This window comes from Orycteropus afer, unplaced genomic scaffold (assembly GCF_000298275.1).
Source record: "Orycteropus afer afer isolate SDZICR_OR568_19922 unplaced genomic scaffold, OryAfe1.0 scaffold00584, whole genome shotgun sequence".
NCBI classification, from domain to species: Eukaryota; Metazoa; Chordata; class Mammalia; order Tubulidentata; family Orycteropodidae; genus Orycteropus; species Orycteropus afer.
The window spans coordinates 111,781-127,597 of record NW_006922171.1 but is presented as its reverse complement, the minus strand read 5'-3'; the positions used below and the strand labels follow the sequence as shown (position 1 = coordinate 127,597).

General features: G+C 37.9%; 1 protein-coding gene across 1 annotated transcript in view; it reads left to right on the top strand.

Annotated features, from left to right (window-relative positions):
* Positions 1 to 15,817, top strand: part of NFIB (nuclear factor I B) — a 619,654-nt gene that overhangs the window by 565,523 nt on the left and 38,314 nt on the right. The window contains exon 7 of the mRNA XM_042783020.1: positions 8,947 to 9,081. Coding sequence (XP_042638954.1) covers positions 8,947 to 9,081 — 135 coding nt within the window. The remainder of the gene's footprint in view (positions 1 to 8,946; positions 9,082 to 15,817) is intronic.

The window sequence follows — 15,817 nt, the reverse complement described above, 5'->3', positions numbered from 1 at the left end:
AGGCACAGGGAGACAGCTCAGGGGGTAGGAGTGCATGGAGGGATGGTCACAGGGAAGCGGTACGTATCGGGAGGAAGTGGGAGAGGAAATGTTGCATTGTTCTAAATTGTGGTCAATGTCATGAGACAAAGTAAAGTGTATGTGATCTAAGGTATGGAAAGTGTATTTGCTCTATAAATTTTCACCCAAATCACAATTAAAAAAAAAAAAAAAAAGGTTACGCTATGGATAATATGAGTACAAAGCAATAATAATGGAAAAGCCATCAAGTAATAAAATACAAACACAAGATCATTAATGAAATCTAGACCTTAGAAATTCCTGGGAAAGATTATATGAGCAGAAAGTAAATCAGATTGGTTCAACGGATAAAAATTTTATTCTTTAGGTGGAATAAGGGGGTTGTTGTTGCTAAACGCTGTTGAGTTGATTCCAACTCATGACGACCCCATGTAACAAGGTAGAACCGCCCATAGGGTTTCCTGGGCTGTAATATTTATGGAAGCAGATCACCAGGTCTTTCTACCAATGAGTGGCTGGGTGGGTAAAATGATGAACCTTTTGGTCATTAGTTATGTACTTACCCATTTGTACCATCAGGGCTCTTTGAATAAAGGGTACCCATTGAAGGAAGATTGGGCAATCTAGATACCGCCTTGGAAACCCAAGAAGGGGTCACAATGAGTCACATTCGATTCCATGGCAGTACGCTGTTGCTGCTGCTGCTGCTGCTGCTGCTGCATTGCCATCTAACCAAATTCTGACTCATAGCAACCCTACAGGACAGAGTAGAGTTGCCCCACAGGATTTCTAGAAGCAGATTGCCACATCTTTCTCCCTTGGAGCAGCTGGTGGGTTCAAACCAGCAATCTTTCATTTAACAGCCATGCACTTAAGTACTGAACCACCAGGGCTCCTGATTAAAGGGTAAAGAGAGATAATTTTCTAGTTCAGTGGAATGTCACGTGCAAGACAAGGCACAGAGATAGAAACAAATTCTTCCTGGCTTTCCTCCCTCTAAAAACAAAAACAAACAAAAACCAAAACTGCCATTGAGTTGATTCTGACTCATTGTGACCCCCTTTGGGTTTCTGAAGCAATAAATCTTTATGGAAGTAGATTGCCCAGTCTTTCTTCCACAGAGTGGATGGTGGGTTTGAACTACCAACCTTCTGGTTAGCAATCAAATGCCTTAGGCACTATGCCACCAGAGCTCCTTCTCCTCCATCTAGGAAGCCATAAGCAAATTAGTTTAACTTAAGTTTAAATAAAATAGAATGGCAAGAAAGAACCAATATGATATGATGATCACCTTTTAAATGAGGAAAATATTATTCAAAGGAGGTGATTGTAATTGCTGTTTTGATGATGAGCCACAATGTGGACAGCCAGCTGAAAGGAGACCAGGAAGGAAATTCTTATTCAAGCAGGTACAAATGAAAAGGGCCTAGTGGAAGCTATAAGAACAGAAGAAAAATAAAGCTTTTGGAAATGTTTTCCCTTTTAAAATAAACTTATTTATAAATTATTTATTTATAAATCAGTTTTAAATTTCTTTGCCTGATTTTAGCCTTTACCTGCTATTCCTTTGTTCATATTTCACCAGCCATCAGCAACTCCTTACCCCTTTCCCATCAAAAGAAACACTGGATCATTCTTTTCTTATTACCTTTCTTCTCTTTTCAACTTTATTTTATGTACTATTTAATGTAAGGAACAGAGCTCTTGTGGTGCAGTATCTGAAGCATTTGACTGCTGACCAGAAGGTTGACAGTTCAAAGCCACCAGCCACTCAGCGAAAGGAAGGTAGGGCAATCTACTTCCATAAGAATTTACCACCTTGAAAACAGTTGCTATGAGTCGGCATTGACTCGATGGCAATGGGTTTGGTTTTTGGTTTTATTATTATGTAAAGGAGACTTGGTGGCACAATGATTAAGCACTTGACTGCCAACCGGAAGGTTGATTTCCTAGGCTGTAATCTTTACAGAAGCAGACTGACACATCTTTCTCCTCCAGACTTATTATATATTAATCAGCTTTATTATGATTTGACTTATTTCAACTTTATTTTTTATAAGAATTAATTTTATTTACTTTTTTAAAAAAATTTTGTCATTTTTGAGAATATACACAACAAAATTTGCACCAATTCAACAGTTTCTACGTGTATACTTCAGAGACATTGATTACATTTTCAGTGACATTGATTACATTCTTTGAGTTCTGTAACCATTCTTACTCTCTTTTTCTGAGTTATTCCTCTACCATTAACATAAATCACTGCCCCCAAAGGTTCTTATCTAATCTTCTGAGTTGCTGCTATAAATTTGATCCCATGTAGATAGTTCTTGAAGGAGCTCAAAACCAAAAAAAAAAAAAACCCACCCAACCCACTGCCATTGAGTTGATTCTGACTCACAGTGACTCCCATTGGGTTTCTGAGGCATTAAATCTTTACCGAAGTAGATTGTCCCCATCTTCCTTGCGCAGAGTGGCTAGTGGGTTTGACCATCAGCCTTCTAGTTAACAGTCAAATGCCTTAAGCACTGCGCCAGAAGAGCTGAAGGCAGACCTTTTTTTACTAGTTAAGCTGAACTGTTGTTGGTTTTAAGAAGACTTCAGGGGATATTTTTGGTTTTAGGTTTAAAGATTATCTCAGGACAATAGTTTCGGGGTTCAGCCAACCTTCAAGGCTCCAGGATGTTTAGAGTCTTTGAGAATTTGAAATTCTATTCTGCATTTTTCCCTTTTTGATCAGGATTCTTCTATGCACTCTGATCAAAATATTCAGTAATGGTAACTAGGCACCATCCAGTTCTTCTGGTCTCATGGCAGGAGGCAGTTATTCATGGAGGCAGTTAGCCACACATTCCATCTTCTCCTCCTGGTCCTTACTCTCCTTCTTCCTCTGTTGTTCTAGGAAATAGAAACCATTTGTTGTACCTTGAATGGCTACATACAAGTTTTCAAAATCCCAGACACTATCCATAGAACTAGGAGGTAGAACAGAAGCACTGAACATGTTATTAGGCTAGTTTATTGGCCTGTTCCACGAAACTATGACCCTAAACCTCCAAAGTAAGAAACAAATTGCATGAAGTTTTTGATTGTACATATGCAGCCTCAGCAACTACTTTTATTTATTTATTTTGTCTTTGTTGTAAACATCTATCCCCTAACTTTCGCCAGTTCAACTTTTTATAGGTATACAACTTATTGACAGCAATTACAATAAGCGACTGTGCAACTCTACCCTTAATCAATGCAATTTTTCCATCATTGTTAATTCCCCGCTTCCCCTCACATCCCTGTTGTTGTTAGGTGCTATCAAATCAGCTCTGGCTCATGACAACCCTATGTACAACAGAACGAGGCACTGCCCAGTCCTGCACCAGCCTCACAATCCTGGCTTGGCTTTAGCCCATCATGGCAGCCACTGAGTCAATCCATTTCGTTGAGTGCCTTCCCCTTTTTCACTGACCCTTAGCTTTACCAAGCATGATATCCTTCTCCAAGGACTGGTCCCTTCTGACAACATGACCAAAGTAGGTGACATGAAGTCTGGCCTTTCTCACTTCTAAGAAGCATTCTGGCTGCACTTCTTCTAGGACAGATTTGTTCGTTCTTCTGGAAGTCCATGGTATTTTCAGTATTCTTCGCTGACACCATAATTCAAAGCCATCATTTCTTCTTCAGTCTTCCTTATTCATTGTCTGGCTTTCATAAGCATATGAAGTGACCAAAAATTTCATGGCGTGGTTTAGGCGCACCTTGGTCTTCAAAGTGAAAGTTGGCAGTTTAAACCCATCAGCCACTGCTCAGAAGGAAGACTGGACAATCTACTTCCCTAAAGATTTACCACCTCAGAAACCCAAAGGGGGTCGCTATGAGTTGGAATCAACTCAATGGCAATGAGTTTGGTTTTTTTGTTTGGTAGTCTTCAAAGTGACATCAATTTACTCTTTAAAATTTTAAAGAGTGTTCTGTAAACTTCCACCCAAATCACAATAGAAATTTAAAGAAGGAAAAAGAAAAAGAAGAAAACTTTAAGGAGGTCTTTTGCAGTTGATTTGCCCCGTGCAATACAACATCTGATTTTGCTGCTTCCATGGGTGTTGATTGTGGATCAAAATAAAATGAAATCTTGGACAACTTCAGTCTTTTCTTCATTTATCATGATTTGTCCAGTTGTGAGGGTTTTTTGTTTTCTTGATGTTGTGGTGTCATCCATACTGAAGACTGTACTCTATGATCATCATAAGTAAGTGCTTCACGTCATCTTCATTTTCAGCAAGTAAGGTTGTGTGTCAGAATATTGCAGTTTGTTATCATTGGAGTCTTCCTCCAATCCAGTTTCCACGTTCATCTTCATATAGTCCAATTTCTCAGACCATTTGTTCAGCATAAAGATTGAATAAGTATGATGAAGGGATACAACCCTAACACACACCCTTCCTGATTTTAAACTGTGTAGTAGCCCCTTGTTCTGTTCAAACAACAGCCTCTTGATGTATGCGCAGCTTCCTCATGAGCACAATTAAGTGTTCTGGAATCCCTATTCTACTCAATGTTATCCATAATTTGTTATGATTCACATAGTGAGATGCCTCTGTATGGTGAATACAGCACAAGTAAACATCTTTCTGGTATTTTTTGCTTTCAGCCAAGATCCATTTGGCATCAACAATGATATCCCTTGTTCCATCTCCTCTTCTGAATCCAGCTTGAATTTCTGAGAGCTCCCTGTCAATGTACTGCTGCAACCCTTTTTTATTTATTTTCAGCAAAATTTTGCTTACTTGTAATTTTAATGATACCGTTTGATGATTTCCACATTCTATTAGATCATCTTTCTTTGGAATGGGCACAAATAAACTTTGGTCTCTTTACATTTGACTTTTCGTTTTATATAAATGAAGTCATACAATATTTTCCCTTTTGTAATTGACTTAGTTGGCTCAGCATAATGTCTTCCAGATCCATCCATATTATACCAAGTATCAACACTTCCATTTCTCCTACTGGCTGAGTAGTGTTCCACTGTATATATGTACCACATATTGTTTATCCATATATCTGTTGATAAACAATTAGGTTATTTCTACCTTTTGGCTATTGTGAATAGTGCTACAGTGAACACTGGTGTACAAGTCTCTGTTTGAGTCTATGCTTTCAAGTCTTTTGGGTATATCCCTAGAAGTGGAATTGCTGGGTCATATGGTAGTTCTATTTTTAGTATTTTGAGGAACCACCACACTGTTTTCCACAACAGCTGTACCTTTTACATTCCCACTGACATTGGGTAAGGGTTCTACTTTCCCCACATTCTTGCCAACATTTGTTATTTACTGGTTTTTTGTTTTGTTTTGTTTTGGCTTTGTTTTTATCTCAGCCATCCTTGTTGCTGTTGGGTGTCGTTGAGTCAATTCCAACTCATGGTGACCCTGTGTACAACAGAATGAAACATTGCCTGGTCCTGTGCCAACCTCATAATTATTGCTGTATTTGAGCCCATTGTTGAAGCCACTATGTCAGTCCTTCTCATTGATGGTCTTCCTCTTTTTCACTGACTCTCTCCTTTACCAAGCATGATATCCTTCTTCAGGGCCTCCTGAAGCATGCCCAGTGTATATGACACCAAGTCTTGCCATCCTTGCTTCTAACCATCCTAGTGGTAGGGAAATGATGTTTCATTGTAATTTTGATTTGTGTCTCTCTGATGGCCAATGATACTGAGCATCCTTTCATGTATTTGATGGCCATTTGAATATCCTCCTTGGTGAAATTTCTATTCAAATCATTTGTCGTACTGCATGATTGGGTTATTTGTCTTTTTTGTTAAGTTTTTGAAATTTTCTGTATATGTTGGCTATTAGATTGTTGTTGGTTATATTGTTTCTGAAGATATTCTCTCAATTGATAGCTTGTCTTTTCACGTTTTTGGTAAATTAGTTTGAGGAATGAAGGTTTTTAATTTTTATGTGGTCTTATTTATTTATTTTATCTTTTGCTGTTTGTGCTTTTGTTATTATATTAGATAATCTTTTCTTAAAAGCTGGAGCTTACACTGTTGCCTTTGGTTTTTCTTCTAAGAATTGTATGGTTTTCGTTTATATATTTAGGTCCTTAATACATTTTGAATTTATTTTATAAGAGTTACTTTTAAGTAAAAAATTTGGAATGGAAACTTATTAGAGGGATAAGAGGGATTTTGTCCAAATTCTATGGTTTAATTTCCAGCAAGCAAAAATCTATATTTGTAGTATTACCTTTTAAAATCACATAGCTCTTAAGTGAAATTAAGAATTGCTTTTTTGCATTTTTGAGGGTAACTTTGTTATTTTTAATTTAATATTTTTAAATTTATTTTTGAGGGAAACAGCTAAATGAGCTTCCTTTGTCTATATTTTAAGCCTTGGCTTTTAAATTATTTCTTTGTCTATATTTTAAACTTGGTTTTTAAATTATTCCCTCCTCCATCTTTTTTTTGGTAGTGACATTAATTGCTATGGTTTTATTACAATTTCTTTTTGAGGAAGATACTAGGAACTAGTTCTCTGACTCATCAAAGTTTTGATAGGTTAGTGACAGCTGCTTAATCACAAATTGTATCTTAAGGCTAGAGATATACCTGTTATTTTTTGTAGATGGTGTGTTTAATATCTTTATAGCATCATACCCATTCTTTAAGTGTCAGCATGCAGAAAGCAAATATTTAGTTTTATTGGATGGTAATTTTTCAAGTGGTAAAATGTAAAGATAACAGTTCTTTATAGTAATAGCACTACAAAGTCTTTTTCTAATTTTTCAAGGAATTAATTATAAATGAAAATTATACATATTTTTAATGTGTAATAATGGTTTTGTGGTTTTGCTCTTTTAATAAAGCCTTGTTTGTCTTTTGGAGATACATACTGAGGTATTTCTAGGTGAAAATATAAGCTGTTTGTGATAAACTTTAAAGTAATACAATAGATGTTGGGGGTAAAGATGAAATAAAACTGGCCAGGAGCTCATATGTTGAACCTGAGAGATGAGAGTACATTGGAGTCCTTTACTATGGTATCCATCAATCTATCTACACTTAAATTTTTTGATAATAAAAATGTAGATTTTATAACACCTATCATTTCTGGAACATTTTACTATAGAAATTTATGAACCATCATGAAATCAAAATTACTCAAGTTATTGAAAACAAGACATATCTGTTCTACCAATCAGAGTTTCCTCCCTCCTCCAGTTAATTGTACCATGCAATCTGTTAGTCACCCAATATGAAGATCTACATCCAGTTATTCATTGAACTGGGTTACTTCAATTTATCTATTGCATTAGCTTCATTCCCACTCTTATTTCAAGCTCTCATGGTCTATATTCTGGCAGTAATAAATACTTGTAGAATGAATAAATGAATACAGGCCTTGAATGTTTGCCCTATCATAACACTTCTTACACTTCTTAACCCATCTTATAATTCCTTTTGACTTGTCTCTATGCCCTACTAGGTTTTAAGTTTTACAAAGGCAGAAGCTTAGTCTAGATCACCATTGTATGTCCCCAGTAACTAGCACAGTGTCTGACCCAAGTTAGGCCTTGGATATATATTTATGGAATGGAAGTATTGATTAATCTGTCTTCTTAAGTGTTCTCCTTGATTGCTAGCTCCATTTCAGCTAATTCATCCTCTGTCTCCTTTCTGGAGGAGTAGCTCTAAACTGTAATTGTGATACTATTTCCTCCATCGGTAGCAGTCCCCCATCAGGTTATTGTTCATTCAGACATTTACACTCAAAATCCATGGCCCATGATTGTGTGGGTCCTGCCACCTGTTTTCTCTCCTTCTTCACCTCTATATTCCACCATTCCATAGACTACCGGTATTACTTGTTTAGTTCATTCCTACCTTCTAAACATTTCCTCTCTTTGGGAATGTTATCCCTGATTACAATTTAAACATAGTGCCTCTGGGGATGCCTTCCTTAACCTGGGGAAGCAGAGGTAGTCACTGCCACTCTGCATTGCCACAGATGAAATAGCAGCAAATGAGACAGTCTCCCTGCTCTCAACATACTTACTCCATCTGGACTATTGACAACCATTTATTTCATCATTTTCCTTCTCACTGGCAGTGAGCATCACTAGAGTCAGAATTATTTTTTAGGTATTTTTTAACATCCTCACTTTGGTAGCATAGTGCCAAAGGCATTTGACTGCTAACCAGAAGATTGGCAGTTCAAACCCACCAGCCACTCCTTGGAAGGAAAATTGGGCGATCTACTTCCATAGTGATACAGCCTCCGAAACCCAAGGAGGGGTTGCTATGAGTCAGATCTGACTCAAAGGCAGTGAGTTTTTGTTTGTTTGTTTCACTTTATCTAGCAAATAGAAAGAACCCATTAAACTTATACAAAGTGAAAAAATTAAAGAATGTATATTTTTGTTAAATGAGTGAGTGATTTTTCCATAACAATGTTATATTAATGATATACTTGCCAGAGTATCTACAGGTTGCTTTTTTAATTTTGATCAGGTTTCCCTATATTATTTTCACAGCATATTCAGTAGGACAAAAGACCAATCTCTGAATTGTATAAATCTAATAATGAAATGCTGAGGTATGAAAAAAAAAAAATGTTGAACCCGGGGAGCAAAGGAAACATGAAACTTTTGTTTTCAGAAGTTCAGGTTTTATTTAGTAGTGGAATAATTCTGATGATAGTTTTAATGAAGCCTTGGGATAGCATCAGTGGAGATGGTTACTGACAGATATGTCAGAGCTCCAGAAGAGCCATTCTTTGTTGCTTAGTATACATTTTGTAAAACAGCCGTTGTACAAAAACACAAAAATGTTGGAAAATATCTCTTTATATGGTAAAGTGAACATTATAGCTTAAGGTCATAAAGCTTCTATTTTCTTTCCTTCTCCCTCTTCCTTTGCAGACATGTCCTCTCCAACTACTATGAAGAAGCCTGAAAAGCCATTGTTCAGCTCAACATCTCCACAGGATTCTTCCCCCAGATTGAGCACTTTCCCCCAGCACCACCACCCCGGAATTCCTGGAGTTGCACACAGTGGTGAGAAGTTTCAAGCATATATGAGAAGTCTCACTCTTGTCTACAGGGCCCAAACACTCAGTAGATGGAGCAAATGTTTATAAGTTTAGCAATGGGGACCGCACTTTCTCAACCAAAAAGGGGCAGGGGATCATAGTTGATAAAATATCCTTTTTGTTAATTAACAAAAAAAGATTTTTGAAGCCATCAATTTAAAAACATTCAAACCAAAAAACCAAGCCCACTGCCATCGAGTCAATTCTGACTTATAGCAACCCCCATTGGGTTTCTGAGGCGGTAAATCTTTATGGAAGTAGATTGTCCAGCCTTTATTGGAAAGTTTACAGTCAAAAAGAATTAGAAAACATGGGGTACATAGTTAACTGTAATTTCAGCATTGGTCCTTATTCTAAATATTTTATTAAGGGAAAGATTGATTATCAAGTATATTACGGAGTTTAGAGTATCTCTAATAGAATTAAGATAGAAAGACATGATTTCTGTAGATGTTCTTTTCTATATACAGTCAATATTTAAATAATTTTGAAGAATTTAATTCATTTTTTAAAAGTGATATTTTTCTTTGACAGCTGTTTTATATGCACATAATCTTCATGTGGAATAATATACTTGATCTTATGTTTAATATCTTAATACAATAGGAACAAGAAGCCAATATTTTATATTTGTAATTTAAATTACATCATGATAAAAGGAGAAAATATTGATGTTTTCAGGTATTCATTTTATTTTGGATCGACAATCAATGCCTATGGAAGAAACAGTCAAGAAACACATGATATATTGCTCTGGGAAAATCTGGTGTAAAAAACCTCTTTTTTAATTAAAAACAAAGATGTCACTTTTAGGGCTAAAACATACCTGCCCCAACCCAATACTGAAAGTACCATGGACTGCCAAGAGAACTACCAAATCTGTCCTGGAAGAATTGCAGTTGGAATGCTTCTTGGAAGCAAGAATGGCCAGACTTCATCTTACCTACTTTGGTCATGTTGTCAGAAGGGACCATTCCCTGGAGAAGGATATCATGCTTGGTAAAGTAGAAGGTTAGCTACTGGGTTTGAACTGCCAGCCTTCTGGTTAGCAGTTAAATGACTTAGGCACTATGCCACCAGAGCTCCCAGTGAAAAAGAGGAAGGCCCTCAATGACATGGATTGACACAGGGGCTGTAACGTTGGGCTCAGATATAGCAAGGCTTGTGAGGCTGTCACAGGACTAGGCATTGTTGCATTCTGTTGTACATAGGGTCACTGTGAGTCAGAGCTGACTCAATGGCACCTAACAACAGCGACAACATGTATGTGAAAGCTGGATAATGAATAAGGAAGACTGAGAAATTAATGTTTTTGAATTATGGTGTTGGCAAAGAATATTAAATGTACCGTGGACTGCCAGAGAATGAACAAATCTATCATGGAAGAAGTATAGCCAGAATACTCCTTAAAAGCAACAGTGACAAGACTTCATCTTAAGTACTTTGGCCATGTTATCAGGAGGGACCATGCTTGGTAAAATAGAGGGTCAATGAAAAAGAAGAAGACCCTCAGTGAGATAGATTGACACAGTAGTTCCAACACTGGAATCAAGCATAGCAACAATTGTAAGGATAATGCAGGACTGGGCAGTATTTCGATCAATTATATATAGGGTCACTATGAGTTGGAACACTAACAGCATCACCTAACAATGACATCAAATTTAGGTGACAACTAATACTAAATTCTTTCTCAAAAATTGAAAATGAGATGCAATTGATAAGCAATATTAGAGATTTTTTACTTAATACTCTTAAGCTCTTCACAGGAGTAAACTGAATTGTAGGTAGAAAAAGTTTAATTTGTAAATGTTTATATAGATACGCTATTTGTTTTAAATTTATGGTTAGGCAATTCCTTAACCTTCACCCTGGAATATAGTTTTTACATCTTTATTCAAAGGATGTAACATTTCTTAAAGTCCTTAGCTATGATTTGTAAATGTATGTCAATATTTATTGTTACTATGCCCTCAGAAGGAAGGTTGGGCAATCTATTTCTGTACTGATACCTCCTCGGAAACCCAAGGAGGGGTCGCTATGAGTCAGGTGCAACTCGACGGCACATAACAACCACAATACCATACTTTAAAAATGTATGTCTGATAATATACTTGATCTTATGTTTAATATCTTAATAAAATAGGAAAAAATATATATATAATACCCCAAAGATTATTAGTGGTTACCAGAAGTAGCAGGGAGGAAGAAAGAGGCAGCTTTTGTGTGTGGGCATTGAGGTTTTGCTAATGGTGGTGGGAAAAAATGGATGTCTTTTATTGTTGTAATGAAGGAAATATAAAATTAAGAGGGAAATACACAATTTGATGTGGTAAAATTTTTTCTGTTTATTCTTTATACTGCTGGTATAAACCAGTATCTATTTCATAGATTTTTAACACTGAATATTTGAAAATAAACGAACTTAGATGTCAAATCACCTATTTATTAAGATACCTGATTAAAATATTAATACTTCTAAATCTGCAAAAAAGTAAACAATGATTCTCTCCATAATGATATGTGGGACACTTAGGTAAGTCTTTCATCTTGGTCCTTCATCATATATTTTTCCAACATAGTCTTAGGCTTTCTAGGAAGGAAATGGCTCATGTGATTGTGGAGGCTGGTAAGTCCCAAATCCATGGGTCAGGTGTTAGGCTGGAGGCTTCTCCTGACTCATGTGTCTGAAGGGGCTGATAAATTCACAGTCAGTAGGTCAAATGACAGGCTGTTTGCTCACAGGGCTGCAGAAACTGGCAAATCCCAAAATCAGTGGGTCAGATGGCAGGCTTCTGGATCACAGGGCTGTAGAAGCTGGCAAATCCCATAATTGGCAGGTCGGGTTAGGCTGCTAGCTCAAGTCTCAGGAACTGGAGGTCAGATGATGATGAACCAGATACAGGATCCAGAACCTTGCCAGAACATCCATATATGTATTGGATGCAGGTCACAGCCCCCAAAAAACTTCTGTTACATCAATGTATGGTATGACTTGACTAAGGGTGTGACTTCAGTAAGGGCATGACTTGAGTAATGGTAGGACCTGAGTAAGGGTGGGACTTGAAGCATGCCTTCTTAGAAGGCTATGACTCCATATACCCTACACTAATCATATCTTATTAACATATAGAGTTTATGATTTACAATATATAAAATGTTAGATAATTACATAATATCACAAAATGAAAGATAAGTACATCAGATCACAGAATTGAGGACAACTACTCAATACTGGGAATCATGACCTAGCCAAGTTGACACATAGCATTAACCATCACAGTCCACCCCTTACCAGCTTGGCACCTATACACATCTCCTTAAACCATACATAATCTCTAAGTAAAGACAATTATAAAGTCATATTTGTACCTAACATGATACAACTTAGCATGTGTACAATAAGAAAATACACTAGCCCTGTTTACATCTTACAGTTTATAAGAAAACAACATTTGCTAAAATTGTATGTATACATTCATACATACACACACACAGAACCTAAAATAAAGCAAGGAAGAAGCTGCAATTGGTCATGTGGTTATAGTTGATATATAGAACTACCTTCTTCCACTCCCCATTTTGTATTCCCATTACCCTCAGCAAGAGCCTCATCTGGTTGTGGTTTTTTGCATGGTGGAGTGACCCAAATCTTCATTCCTGGAGTCTGGGCCATTAGTAGTCATGTTGGAATTGGGTTGCTATAGTTTTCCATTGACTTTAATCAAAGAGCATCATGTTACTTACTACGAGACACCCCAATAGATCTTCTATATTCCAGAAATATTCTTCTTTATCTTTGTTATATAATATCAATTTGAAGGACCTCTGGTGGTGTAAGGCACCAAATGCCTAAGGCATTTGACTGCTAACCAGAAGGTTGGCAATCCAAACCCACCAGCCACTCTGCGGAAAGAAGATCAGGCAATCTCTACTTCCATAAGGATTTACCACCTCATAAACCCAAAGGGGTTCGTTATGAGTTGAATTCAACTCGATGGCAGTGAGTTTTTAGTTTTTGGTCTGGTAATGAGGATCAGTCACACCAGCCCTTCTTTGCCTATTGATCCAGAGGCACGAGAAGCCTAAAATGGCTTTTGGGTGGTACTTGCATATCATGCAGAACAGTCTGTAAGAAAGGCACGAGTTTCCACTTCCCAGTCAGTTGATCATAAGGAACTCCTCCTGAGGCCATAGGAGCTGACAGGGAGAGGGAAGGTAATGTGACAGAAATGGAGACCATAGGCATTTGGGCCACTTCCTCATGTAACTTACTTATGCCTTCAGGTCCTGTTCAAGACCAATCTCGTGATGGGCAGCTGAGACCACATGGTGACTTGATGGCCCATGGTTAAGCATTCAGTCTTTACTAAGGCCAAATAACAAGCCAAAAACTGTTTTTTCAAAAGTGGAGTTATTATCTTCAGAGGATGGCAGGGCTTTGTTCCAAAATTCTAAGGATCTGCACTGTGATTCACTAATAGAGGCCTGGGAAAGATTCCAAACAGCATTTCTATCTGCTACTGACCCTACAGGTACCATTGGATCAACCAGATCATATGGCCAAACTTGCAGAGTGCCTTGCATGGCAGCTTGTACCTGTTGCAGAACCTTCTTTCTTCTGGGCCCCACTCAAATCTAGGAGCATTTCAAGTGACTTGATAAATAGGCCACACTAGCACACCCAAGTGAGGTATATGTTGTCTCCAAAATCCAAAGAGACCTACCAGGCATTGGGCCTCCTTTTCAGTTGTGGGAGAAGCCAGATGCAACAATTTATCCTTCACTTTAGAAGGAATATCTTATATATCATCTTATATACCACTTATCTTATATACCACTGTTGGTAATTGGTATGTGCCATCCAGTTGGCTCCAACTCATAGCATTAATAACCTGACCTCCATATGCCCCTACTCTGACAGGTAATCCATAGGGACATTTTGTCAGATGTCCCTCGGAACTGACAATTAGTCAGTTCCGAGCCAGTGTTCAGTAATCCCCAAAAAGTCTCATTATTTCCTTTTCCCCAGTGAATAGTCCCTCTTGTAAAACACTGTAGATTCATTTAGGGAAGGCTGGGAGAAAGATTAACAGTATAGATTTCTGGCAATGCATTGAGGACCTCTCTCCCCTTCATTCAAGGGGTTGTGAGTTTGTAAACTGGCTCAAGTCTGGGAATTGATTGAGGGGCTGTGACTCTTTATTCTGATGTTTCAAGTTTGACTGCTGTTGACCTAGAATTCTTCTGTTTGTACAAATCAAGTAAATATTTAGTAGATTTCCCATCTGTTTTACTCCTAGAAATACTGAGACTAAGTAGTCAATGTCCTAAATCCATATGAATGAAAGTATTCTGATTACTGCTTTGATTCTGCTGTCTATTACAGTAACCATGCCCACCTTTCTTTATTATTTACCAAAACCAAAACCAAACTCACTGCCACTGAGTCATTTCCAAGTCATAATGACCCTATAAGACAGAGTAGACTTGCTTCATTTTCCAAGGGTGTAAAGCTTTATGAAAGCAGATAGCCTGATTTTTCTCCTGTGGAGTACCTGGTGGGTTCTAACCACCAACCTTTTGCTTAGCAGCTGAATGCCTTAACCATTGTGCTACCAGAGCGCTTCTTTGTTGATTAAGTGCTGTCAATTGGTCCCTAGCACCAAGGGGTCCAGTCAGCCCCATCGTAGTAGTTGTTGTTATTATTATGTGCCTTGGAGTCAGACCCGACTCATAGCGACCGTCCTTGGGTTTCCGAGGCAGTGTCACTACAGAAGTAGATTGCCCTATCTTCCTTCCGAGGAGTGGCTAGTGGGTTTGAACCGCCAGCCTCCTGGTTAGCAGTCAAGTACCTTAGGCACTATGCTACCAGAGCTCCCATTGTAGTTAGGTGTCTTAATTCAGTTAGATCAGTACCCATTTGTCAGATCTGAGCAATCATAGCAGACTTCAAGGATGTTGGAGCTCTCTTCACAATTTAGTTCTTTACCATTGTAGTAAAAGATGTGTCCTCTGGTCACTCCATGGGTGGGTCTGTGAGTCCAACCTGATAAATACACTTTAATATGCCAGTTTCCCTAAGTCTTTGAATACCTTCTTCTGCATTATGCCACGGCAGATCTGGCACTTCAACTTGATAGAGTGAAGGCCACCACTTAATCTATGCTTCAGTGAAACAACTAGTTAAAACTATTAAATCATTTCCTAACCTCTCAAGCTGAAACACTGAGTGAAGGTTTTGTGGGACTTAAATCTAATTATAGATCTAGAAGCAAAAAATGAGTGGTGGGGGTGGGTCTTGGGAACATTCAGCAATGTGTTATAAGGTATCACCCTCATGCAATGCCTCAGGCAATGCCCCAGACACCATCTTGGCCAAAGACTCTTCAGGCACAGTTGGGTTAATGTCATCAAATGCAAGTGGAAAGGATAATGATTTTCTAGGAAAGGTGCTTTAGCAGACAAAGATGGAGTAACTGTTCAGAAGGGAGGGGTGGGGCTATGGGCAGGAATGATTCAACGGAATTTAAGGGCACATTGTCCCTGTTTTCCTGATTGATTACGTATATGTCCCCATCCCAAATTTCAGTATCCCATTTCATACCAATCAATGCTCTCACTTTCACTTCAGACACTACTCGAGGCGAGGAATTCAACTGACATTGTAATTTAGCCACTTTTACAATAAAACTGAGTTT